This window comes from Raphanus sativus, chromosome 3 (assembly GCF_000801105.2).
Source record: "Raphanus sativus cultivar WK10039 chromosome 3, ASM80110v3, whole genome shotgun sequence".
NCBI lineage: Eukaryota > Viridiplantae > Streptophyta > Magnoliopsida > Brassicales > Brassicaceae > Raphanus > Raphanus sativus.
In genome coordinates, this window is record NC_079513.1 from 27,874,118 (window position 1) to 27,886,709 (window position 12,592).

The 12,592-nt window shown below is 31.8% G+C and overlaps 1 protein-coding gene and 1 non-coding gene across 2 annotated transcripts; one reads left to right on the forward strand and one right to left on the reverse strand.

The window, feature by feature from the left end:
- Positions 1–7,435: 7,435 nt before the first annotated feature.
- Positions 7,436–12,021, forward strand: LOC108847836 (glucomannan 4-beta-mannosyltransferase 9). Its single transcript, XM_018621187.2, has 9 exons — positions 7,436–8,175; positions 8,260–8,358; positions 8,436–8,688; positions 10,309–10,419; positions 10,507–10,643; positions 10,745–10,858; positions 11,069–11,268; positions 11,356–11,547; positions 11,644–12,021. The coding sequence occupies exons 1-9, from the start codon at positions 7,846–7,848 to the stop codon at positions 11,804–11,806; spliced, it is 1,599 nt and encodes a 532-aa protein (XP_018476689.1). The 5' UTR covers positions 7,436–7,845; the 3' UTR covers positions 11,807–12,021.
- A 410-nt stretch (positions 12,022–12,431) lies between these two features.
- Positions 12,432–12,514, reverse strand: TRNAL-UAA (transfer RNA leucine (anticodon UAA)). Its single transcript has one exon. It is a non-coding gene; the product is annotated as a tRNA-Leu (tRNA).
- Positions 12,515–12,592: the final 78 nt, after the last annotated feature.

Genomic DNA, 12,592 nt, shown 5'->3' on the forward strand with positions numbered 1-12,592 from the left:
TACGTAATGTGATACTAGGATAGTACCCGCGCTTTAAAAGCACGAAACTATTTTTGTTTGTTCACTTATACGTTAAAATGTTTCGGTTTGTCTCCGGATGTAATTTTTTGGTTTTCAGTTTGATATCGGTTCAATTAAGAGTTTTGATTTTCGGTACAAAATATAAGAACCGTTCGATTATTTAAGAATTTAGGTTTGTTTGGATTTTTATTGTTTTGTTTTTTTTGTTTGGTTTAAACAACAATGTTAGGAACATGGTAACATGTGTTTGGTATTACTGTAATTTAAATTTTCTCATATTTCTGCAATATGAACATGTCCTTTTCTTTCTGAAATAGTAAGCCTTAAACTTTATTATAACAGCTACTCTGAGTAAACTCAGATGTTGATCATTACATCTCAAATTACATCTCAGTCATGTTGTTTACAACAACTATAGACAAACTTGCTAGAATCCGTAAGACTAATCCAGAAAATGCCATCAAGCTTATCTTGTATCTCACATGTAGAGATATTGAAGGTTAACCTTCATCTTTGTGTTTTGGATCTTCTCCCGCATTACCATTGCATTTGTGTATGGAGATCGTCTTCTACACTCATTGCGAAATGCCATCTTTCATCTTCAGACTCCTGCAACAATGTATAATTTAGCAAAAATGCTGATTTTTTATTGTTATTGTAAATTTGAGTTTGTGAAAGAAGTAAGCGCCATGTTCAATGGAGTTTGGAGGTGGCATATGGAGTGGGAGACCATCCTCTCTTGACACAGATATCTGAGACTGCAACACTGGAAACTAATTCAAATCAGATCTATATATATACTCTTATATAAACTCAGATGATAGTGTTGTATATAGTATACCTGATGCTTTTCTTTCCAGCTTGGGAAGTTCTTGTTCCCGGTGGCTGAAAGAGATGGCCTCTCATGTCATCGTTTGTCACCAATAAGTACTTGAAACTTTATCTATGGAAATTTCCTCATCATGAATCAAAGTCAGCAAGAACATAGATAAAAATATTGGCTTCAGTACATATAAAAAATCATAGTACCAAAATATTGGCTCAAGAAATGGAACTCAATTCTAAAAAAAAAGGATCATAATCAGAAGTCACAAGACAATACTTATAGAGAGATTTTAATACTGACGAAAGCAATACATGTATAATCAATAAGAACAAATAAGCTAGTGTAAACCTACATTTAAATCTCAAAAGAAAAAGATTTATGAAACAATATTCATGGAGGAAACACTCAATAGAAGAGGCAAGAGGCCACACAGGTGTTGGATAGAAATTATAAAGGGTCACTTTCAGAAAGACATCCCAAAATTCCATAGGTGGCGGCTTAAAGATGAAGAAGAAATTAGGGTTTAAAAATTGTATTAGAAGATATCAGAACGAAGCTCTATTAATTAGATTGTAATTTAGTTTAATATATTGATCACCATATAAGATAATATAAGTAACGTGTTTTAAAATTAAGTCACAACAACATGTTCAATAGGTCTAAAAACAATTATGCCAAGGAAATTTTCAAATAGGACCCTAAATTAATAGAGTAGATATACACAGAATATATATGCCGACAATTAAAAGTTGAAATAACACCCTAAAATAAATAGAGAGAGGGAGAGATTCAGTGGCAAAGTAGATAGGAAATCAGTTCTACATGAAGTATGGACATTGGATCCCACCTGTTGTTATTTTTTAGTTCCCTAAATATATTTTCTTACAAAACTTGATTGATTCTTTGAATATTTTCATATTTATTATAGCTTATTTAATATTTTCTATGCTTAGCTAAGAATATCGATCACTTTAACATTTTTCACATAAAATGTCATTTCTAAAAAAACATTTTCTACATAGATTAAAAATGATTGATATTCATTTAAGTTTTTACTAGTTACACATAGGGGTGGTCACGGAGCGGATATCCGGAATTTTAAGGATATCCGTGATCCGATCCGTGCCTTACGAATATTCGATTTTTCGATTCGATCCGATCCGTAACTTTTCGGATATCCGGAACATCGGATATCCGCGAATATCCGAATTTTTTCCGGATATCCGATTCGATCCGTAAAAATAATAAAAAATTAAAAAAATAAAGAAAAATAAAAGAAAAAGAAGAAAATCTGAAATAAAATAATAATATTTCATTATTTTTTTAATAAAAAATTACATACTTTCAAAATTTTTAATAACTAAATAATTAATTTAGTGAATAAAAACATTATAAAACTTATATAAAGATATAAAAGTATGTATATTATATAATTTTATAAACATGTATACATATATATGTATATAACGGATCGGATCGGATATCCGTTTCTAAAAATATTAGTATTTGTGATTTGCTTCGTCTTTGACGGATATTGGATTTTAGTATTTGCTTTGATTCGTTAAGTTACGGATATTCGGATTTTTCGGATCGAATCGGAACGAATAACGGATCGAATCAAAATTTACGGATATTTTGCCCACCCAACTTACACATATTTAATTAACAGTATTTGAGAAAAGGTTCCAGTGATGAGGAGGGTGAAGTGTTTATCATCAAATATATTCTTCATGCCAGTTCATACTGTATGGAAAGAATTGAATCGAACAAGGCATGGCAAACTCCCTTCTCCAGCGGGCCTCTTGATTAAAATGATTGACAAAAGTATGAGAAATAAACTCGCACTTATGTTGAGGAAAGGAAATAAAGATGAAGGATGACTTAGTGGTTTGGTACAAGATAGAAGTTCTAAGAGTTCTAAGAATTTGAATGTATAGGAATCAAATAGGAAGGAAAAAAGATAATTTTTTTATTTCTTTTTAGAAAGGACATACTTGATGTAAAAATGTATTTTTATTAACTAAATTTAACATTCAGTTCACAAAAAAATATTTTAGATAGATATTTTTTTATAAAATCAATGAATTTTAATTAGTATAAAACTGAAAGTTTGTATTAGAATTTAAAATGACATATTTTAAGCAAAATCATCTCTAAACCACCTTTATTTTAATTTTTATATTTTTCTCTAAAATAGAAATTTTATATTATAGAGTTGGATACATGCTTCTATAATAGATTTATTCTATTTATAGGAGAAAATATATACATATGATATTTTACATCTAAGTATAGGGACAAAAAAATAAGATTTCTCAAATTTTTCTTTAAAATAGTATTATAGAGTCATTCATTGAAACAAATTCACATTTATAATAGATATCTTTATTTTAGAAGAAAATATAAAAATATATATTAAAAATAATCTAACAATAAAAACGTTAAAATAAACTTTTTTCAGAAAGAAAAAGGGAGAGGGAGTACAACATAGTTATCTTATCTGAAGTAACATGAATACCCTTTTTTTAAGACTAGTTATAAAATAAATGTACTTCCTATTTCTTTTGAAAATCAAACGAACATTCTTTTTGTAAATGTTTTGTTCATGGGGGTAGAGTTACCAGTATTTTGTTTATGCTATCGTAGACATGCTGCCTATATATGTTTTCTTCATCCGGTTTCTAATGTCTATCATAAAACAATCGTTTACCACAAGTCTCACAATCCAATTTTCTTTGAAAATGACAATTATACTATGTGTGTTTTTTGTTCGTTGTTGTACCTCTCTTAATTTATACTATTATCTAACTACGTGTTAGTGATCGGGTGGTAATATAACGTTGCAGCTTTGTTAAGCAAGCCGAATTCGAATCCGCCTATTTTAAAATATCCCTATTATATGGACATGAGTGGTTTAACATTCTCTCGCCGAAAAATGGTTTACTATTATTTTATGGGATCGAGAAACAAGGTCGATCACATATTTATGAGTGAACATTTATATGAACATTTATAAAGACATAAATTCGTAACCTTCTTCGAGATAGTTCAATCTTTTAAATTTTCAAAACCCAAAAACCAATAAAAATCTTTTAAAAACTCATACCAACCCAGTTGGTTTTATTTCCTTTTTACAGTGGAATTCATAGAATCTATCTAGTTTTCTGTAAGAAAAATATCGTATACATTTTCTTTTGTCAAATAAAGCGTATACATTATTACCAGTTTTCAGAAATGGTAGGTCTCTAGCTATTTACTGAGAAAATCACTGTTAGCTGTATATTTGATTTAGTTCAATAGAGACATGTAACTTTTTTTTTTTTGCTAAAATTTGGACATGTAACTTATTGTTATAAAAAATTGAAAATTCAGAATTATTTAAAATGATGAAAGATGAAACGAACAGTGATCAATGTGAGTGAAAGAAGCAAAGTTCCCATGTGGTATTTGGTCCTTGTACATTATGTTTACTTGCATGGCACTGCATGTTACTTCCTGGCTGCATACAACTACATAAATATGTAGTGGTATTTTATTTCTCCAATTATTTGTTTTATTTCATTTTTGTATTATCATTGTTACCTCAGCCCACAATTTTTATTATTTTTTAAGTTACCATAATAATATAGATATATAATCACACATACTTGTTTCACATTCAAAGAAATCAAAAGCCAATTGTGAATATATTTTATTAAAAGAATTTCTCCATATGAAATTCAAATTAACAAATTACTTGAGTCTAAGAAAGAAATATATGAGTTATGTCACGTACAGACGTTATATTCTAATAGTGAAAAAATTTAAGAATGTTTTTTTATAATTCGGGGTGTTCGACATGCCGAAACCCAACTAATTGATCTTATAAAATCTGTCCACCGACACTAGACAGATCCGGTTATTCACAGTAGAAATTAGATATTCATGTCGCATGACCACGTAAATGGATAATATTAAACACAAAGTGTCCCACATCGGTAGTTGGAAGGGATCTTTAGTAATATATAAGGTGAATGGACCACTCTTCTTATCACCAATTGGTTTTAAGTGTGAAGCCCATCTAGCTTAACATGGTATCAGAGCCCGATCCAAACAGTCCAACCCGATCCACATCGATCTGGCACAAAGTTGACCCATCGATCATTGTCCAAGCATTCCGAGATTGACGTTCAAAGAGCCATCATCTCGAGTGGGCGTATTAGACACAAAGTGTCCCACATCGGTAGTTGGAATGGATCTTTAGTACTATATAAAGTGAATGAGCCACTCTTCTTATCACTAATTGATTTTAAGTGTGAAGTCCATCTAGCTTAACAGATAAATCTAAATTTGTAAGAATATTGGCAAAGAGATAAGAATTTATATGATTTTAGTTATTATGTTACATTTTACTCGAGTTTGTTTATATTATCACAATCTCATATATGTATGCTGGATTATTATATCGGTATGTGTTCTATCATGACATGCCAATTAAGCACAGACTTAATTTGTCACCTTAGTGACTTAATAACTAATTATAAATTATAACACGAAGTACCCTATCAGAAACACGAACAAAAAAAAAAGGTAAAAGCTTCTAAATTATTTGAATTTTAAATACATGTTTTGGAACTGGTCCGACCCAAAATGAATCATTCCAAATAAAGTATGAAATGTTTGTTGCAGTGATGTCTAAAATACAAGTCTAGATCTACAACTATTTTGCATTCCACAATACTCTCTACGTTTTAAAATATGTTTAAGAAAGATTTTGATGTTTTAAAATAAATAATATTTTCATATATCAAGGTTACTTTTAATTCTATCAAAAATGTTCAGCCAATAATATTTTTATAATTTATTTTTAATTGGTTAAATAATTTTTAATTTATATTTTAATAATACTTTGAAAATAAAAAAAAATTGTTTTAATAGTTATGTCCTATTCTAAAATTTCATCTATTTTGGAACAGATAAAGTAAATTCTAAGTTCAGTTTATTAAAAAAAAACTAATGACCATCAAAATTCTAAAAGCATCTCCAACCTCACTCCATAATTTACTACAAAATTGAAAATGAAGTTGAAAAGAGTTATGTTTTTATTTTTTGGTCATCACTCTATTTCTCACTCTATTTCCAAATTCATTTTCAATTTTAGAGTAAAATATGGAGTGAAATTGGAGATGTAGTAACAGTCAACATCGGCCATTGGGCAGTACTTTCTTTCCAGCCGTGTGTTCCATCTTACTACCGTCTAAAAACAATCGAGATATATCTACCTTTTTGAGAACGAGATCCATCTAGTAAAATTAAGTTTATGTAAAAAACGATTGATAAACAAAGTGGAAACGTGCGTCGAAGTTTATGAAAGAATTGACTTTTTGGTTTACTTGAAAAAGTTTAGTCAGTGTTTTATTTATGATACTAACAAAAACTGATGATGTATGCATACAAACAAAATGGCACCGTCGGTGCCAGATGAAGCGGCATCATCGCCAATCAACCAAATAACAAATGTGCTTTGTTAAATATTTTGGAGTTTTCTTTTTCTACTCTGGAGCTTTTAGTCAACTTTTATCGGTTAACAACGTATATTTTTTGTCTGATTTTTACTCAAATATTTTCTTTTCTTTTTTTTGGTCAACACTCAAATATTTTCTAAAACAATAACTAACCTACTACAAGGTGTTCAAAGAAAAAAAAACTAACCTACTACAAAACCAACACTCAATTCTAGATCATAATCCAAATTAGTGTCAGGAGCTCTTTCATGATTACCTTTATTATTTCTCTAATTGTCACATATTCGATAATACACACATATATATTGTTACATGTAACAACTTAATGGATTTCACAGAGAAAACTGGGACTCCTATATCTGTGTCTCTATGTATGGACCACTGCATGATTTCAATCTCTTGTACTATATTGATCATTCTACAATCGTAAGTTTTACGTTATACTGTAACGAGATGAGGAAAACAATACGAGAGTGTTTCCTCAAGAAAAGAACCAAAATACAATCATTCCCTATTGAACCTCACACAAAATTTTATTTGGCCTTTAATTGCTAGTTCTACACAACTAAATTACCAACTATGACATCTAAGCCGAACTCTTTTGATATATGTATATTGTATATAAACATCCTAAACGTTAAGTTTAATAGCAGTGTACACACTTCATAGTGGTTATTACTCGATTACATTTTGGTAATGTCAACTGGAGGAAAAATAACAAGTTGTATTAAAAAAAAAGACAATAAAGCACAAAAAACAGAAATATTTACAAATAACAATTTGATTAACTCCCGTCCTGGCCATCATGTTAATGTTTGTGATGTTTTTTTTTCTGCTTAAATAATGTTGTTGATATGTTCATCAGTGTTCAGTAGTACTTATATAGATAAAGTAAGTTTATGGTCGATGGAGCAAAAAATAATTTATATATAATAACAAACATTGCTACAAAAAATATATAATAACAAATACATACTGTAAAATAAAATAAAGTAAAAACCAAAAGAGAAAACGAAAATCATTATTAATTCTAAAACAATACAAATGCAGAGGCTTTATATAAAGACATTCATCGCTCTTTATTCCTCACACACACACACACTCTTCTCTGTTTCTGTTTATAGATCTCTCCCCTCTCTTCTTTATTTCTTTCCAAGAACCATCTTCTACTTCTCCACCTTTCGTTATTATTATCTTTCCTCTCTCACCAAACCATATAAACATAAAAAATAAACCCCAAAGAACAAAAGAAAAGGTTTAATTCTCTTTGTTCCGACAATCTGAGCTTTTCAGGCAGAGAAGACAGAGATTTTTTCACCGTAAAGGAAAGAGAAAAAAACTCTGTCTCTCTGTTCGTCCTTCCATTTGATTTCTTTACGCCAAAAGAAACTTCTTAAAAAAAATTGTACCTTATTGCGTGTTTCACAAGGATCACATATATTCTAGGGTTCTTGCTTCCTCCTCTGTTTCTTTCTGTCGTCGGAGTAAGAAGAAATGGAGCTCGGCGATTCCGCTAAGGTGATCCCGGACTCGTTCATGGGATACAGAGACGACATCACAATGCAAATGTCAATGATCTTGGATCAGATTCGAGCTCCATTAATTGTCCCAGTCCTCAGGCTCGGTGTTTACATCTGTTTAACAATGTCGGTGATGCTATTCGTGGAAAGGGTTTACATGGGAATAGTAATCTCTCTTGTTAAACTCTTTGGTCGGAAGCCAGAGAAACGTTTTAAATGGGAACCAATGAAAGACGACATCGAGCTTGGAAACACTGCTTATCCTATGGTTCTTGTCCAAATCCCAATGTACAACGAACGAGAGGTACCAACTAATCAAAACTCTGTTTTGTTTATCGATCTTGGTATGTTGTTGTAATTTGATTGTTTAAATGTTGTCAATGTATAGGTTTATCAGCTATCTATTGGAGCTGCTTGTGGGCTCTCGTGGCCGTCTGATAGAATAGTTATTCAAGTTCTTGATGATTCTACTGATCCAGCGATCAAAGTAAAGCACATTTCTTGACAAAGATCCATTTTTCGACGTGGGTTACAAGTTTCTTCTTCTTGTTGTTGTTTGAGCAGGATCTAGTGGAGAAGGAGTGTAGCAGGTGGGCGAGAAAAGGAGTAAACATAAAGTATGAGATCAGAGATAACAGAAACGGGTACAAAGCTGGAGCTTTGAAAGAAGGTATGAAGAAGAGTTATGTCAAAAGCTGCGATTACGTTGCAATCTTCGACGCTGATTTTCAGCCTGAACCGGACTATCTCTGGAGAACCGTACCGTTTCTCCTACATAACCCTAAGCTTGCTCTAGTTCAAGCTCGCTGGAAATTCGGTAATTTTTTTAAAAAAATCTGGTTATTATTTTAACATTTCTTTTATTTCGAGATACTTAGTTTTGATTTGGTTGTTTTAGTCCAATTTTGGTTTGATAAGGGCTAATAATCACTGATCACTGCGTAGTTAGAAAGTTAGAGACGGGTTTGATATTCTTTTTTACCTCAATTACTACTTCCCTTCTTAAGCTAAGTACTTTATATAGTACAACCTATTGCAATTATACTCAAATCCGATAGTAATAATAATTACAAAAGCATTTGATCAATGCACATTAGTTAATTTAGATATACTTATGTTATACTATAAAAAACAAAAAAATGTTATGCTATGTGTGTTGATAATGTTTTTCCTTTTTGTTTCTTGTGAAATGACGACTTCTAAAAAAATGGAAGACTATTGTGGAGATGGTTCAAATTAAACTAATACCTATAGTTAGACTTAAAAATAAGTGAAACCTTGTAGGAACTTAGGAACGTATTATAAAACACCATAAAACAATAACACATGATATGATTATGAGGTTTTAATTATTAATAAATAAAATTATGTTTGCATAAAGGAAGTTTTAGTCACGTTAACAGAAGTGTCGGTGGGTGTTTTATTGCTAGGTCCCAATTAAAGACCTACATAGCGGATCCTGATGTTGAGATATCAATTATGTTCGTCATTACTTTGTGCTTTAGCTTTAAAATGTGGAACTACTTTCTTCAACTATAAATTACAAATACTTTTATTAACTATTATTACTCTAAATGATCTATGAAGCATATAATAAGGGCAGTATCACTTTATAACTACTGCCATATTTAATGTTTTTGTCCTTTGTATTTGGTATGTCTGCAAGAGTTAGTAAAAATAGATTGTCCACCAGTGAATCTATAACTTCTGGCATTCAAACAGCTGCCACACATATAGTATTTAACAAAGTTTCTAAAATATTTTCTTCGAATAAGAAGTAGATTTTCTTTGTTAATTACTTAACTTTTGCAGCAACCAAACATTAATCGAAAAAAATCGACATATTAAAATTCAGAAAACCAACAACAATAATTATGTTTTATGATCAAATTAGAGACTAGTTTTAGTGGTGTTGCTTCACTGGCGTCGTCGTCGTGTCCCGTAATGAGTGCAGAGAACATATTGGGAAGTGTAGGTCCATGGGGGCTTGTTTTGTGATATAGTAAAAATAGTATGCCGAGAATAGTCATCTTCCATGTGCAACAACGTGGAACCTACTTGGTCTCTCTTCTACTAGTCCCTGTCACTCACAGTCTCACCGCTCACTTTTCTTTTTTTTAAGTAAACTTTGATTTTTGGTATTTTCTTAATTGCAAATCTGATACGACCAATTATTGAAACCACTTTTATTTTATTTGATTGGTTATACTCGTAGACAAGAACAGATACTATACTAAAATATAGTAGCATAGATCATGTGAGCTAAATTGACAAAATTAATGTTGAAATCTAATTGGAGGTCTGAGCTGTCTAAGATTTGATAATTGAAAACATTGATGTCACCAACTGGTTTTCATCAATGCCACATTAATTGATTGTTTGCTCTGCAAATACTTATTAATTAAAATTATTCAACTCTGTTTCTCTAATATTGCAGTGAATTCGGATGAATGTTTGATGACAAGGATGCAAGAAATGTCTTTGGATTATCATTTTACGGTCGAACAAGAAGTTGGTTCTTCTACTTACGCCTTCTTCGGTTTCAACGGTAATTTATTTTATTTTTACCTTCATTGAATTTTTGCCTGTCTTTAACTTACTACAATTTCATAATATTTGGTTACAATTATATTAGGAACTGCGGGAATATGGAGAATATCGGCATTAAGCGAAGCTGGTGGTTGGAAAGATAGAACGACCGTGGAAGATATGGATTTGGCCGTTCGAGCTAGTCTCAAGGGTTGGAAATTTTTGTACCTTGGCTCCTTGAAGGTATATGTACATTTTATTATCTAACAATGTGTATATATGTGTGTCAATTAGTGGCTGAGTAAGTAGTTTAATTGATATATATGGTTGTTAAAATACTATAGGTTAAAAACGAGCTGCCAAGTACATTCAAGGCGTATAGGTATCAACAGCACAGGTGGTCATGTGGTCCAGCAAATCTTTTCAGGAAAATGGCATTCGAAATCATGACCAACAAGGTTTTTAACTCTTTTTTTTTTTTTGAACAAAGGTTTTTAACTCTTTCTGTCTCACTCCGCACTAAATTGAACCGGTTACTTAACCGGAACTTACATGGTTAACAAAGGTTCAACCTACTACTAACTAAATATATCAAGCCTTCTCTTGTGTTATGTGACAAAAAAAAAAGCCTTCTCTTGTGCTAAAAACGTCGGTCTTCTTATTGGCAGAACGTGACTTTATGGAAGAAAGTTCATGTGATATATAGCTTCTTCGTGGTTAGAAAGATCGTGGCACACATTGTTACATTCATCTTTTATTGTGTGATCTTACCGGCTACGGTTCTTGTACCGGAAGTAACCGTACCGAAATGGGGAGCGGTTTACATTCCTTCCATCATTACTCTGCTAAACGCCGTCGGCACACCAAGGTAAAAAATAATATTCCAAGAGTTTCTTGCTGCTCAATTGACGTCTCGTTTGTGGCCTCTTATTGTTGCTTACATGTCTTATTATAGGTCATTGCATCTTATGGTGTTTTGGATTCTGTTCGAGAATGTGATGTCTCTTCACAGAACAAAAGCTACCTTCATTGGTTTACTCGAAGGTGGTAGAGTTAACGAGTGGATTGTTACTGAGAAACTGGGAGATCTTAAGGCTAAATCTGCAACCAAGACTCCAAAGAAGCTTCGTTTTAGATTCGGAGATAGGTTAAAACTTTTCCCAATTTTAAAAGCAAACCGAATACTTAATTATTGCAGTTTTGTTTCATTCTAATACTGTTTTCTTGGTGTGTTTTTTGGCAGAATTCATGTGTTGGAACTTGGCGTAGGAATGTATTTGTTCTTTGTGGGATGCTATGACGTGTTTTTGGGGAAGAATCATTATTATCTATACCTTTTCGCGCAAGCAATAGCGTTCTTCATTGCGGGATTAGGGCAAATTGGGACGTTTGTGCCTAACTCTTGAAGTGAACAAGAAGTTTTCTCGAGAATAAGATGATGATTTACTCTCTCTTTTTTTTTTGCTTCTCTTTTTAAAATTCTTGTTGGTGTGAATAGAGAGAATTGATTATGGTGTCGTGTGTGTAGTGGAAGATATGGATACTTGTAGTAAAGAAGATAATGTATTTTGAAGGGATTTTTCAGATTCCTCAATGGCAATAGATTATTGATTTATGGCAAGACAGAAAATACTTTTGATTCCATCACACTGCAGTACAAAACCTTTGTACAAATATGGACGTTGACGATAACTACACAGTGCACACCTACTAGTATACAATCACATTGTATGAAATAATTTGCGACCTAGTTTTGATAAAAAAGGTTCCAAATGGAGGTTCAAAGCAAATCAATCTACAGACACGATTTTTGTACTCACAAAAGTTTACATTGTATGAAATAATTTGCGAACAAGTTTCAGAAAAGATGTTTGCACTGGAGTTACTCTAAAGGTTCTAAATGGAGGATCAGAGCTAATCAATTTGATTTCAGAAAAGATGTTTGCACTCACAGAATTATATACTAAGGTAAACTTTTTGATTGGACATGTACAAAATTTTTAAATAGAAAGAAAGGAAAGAAAAAATAGCTGCAGGCTGTGGGGTTCGAACCCACGCGCACTTATGTGCAGAAGAACTTAAGTCTTCCCCCTTAACCACTCGGGCAAACCTGCTTGATGCCCTTTATTTCTATTACTAAATTAATATTATTTAAAACAAATAATTACACCAGGCCCTTTCTCAGGGCCCAT

Bases quoted from the DNA above. Each gene is read 5' to 3' on its own strand.
- LOC108847836 (XM_018621187.2), top strand. From the start codon at position 7,846: ATGGAGCTCGGCGATTCCGCTAAGGTGATCCCGGACTCGTTCATGGGA. The intron at 8,176-8,259 runs GTACCAACTAAT...GTCAATGTATAG, and splicing joins CAATGTACAACGAACGAGAG to GTTTATCAGCTATCTATTGG. The intron at 10,644-10,744 runs GTATATGTACAT...AAAATACTATAG, and splicing joins TGTACCTTGGCTCCTTGAAG to GTTAAAAACGAGCTGCCAAG.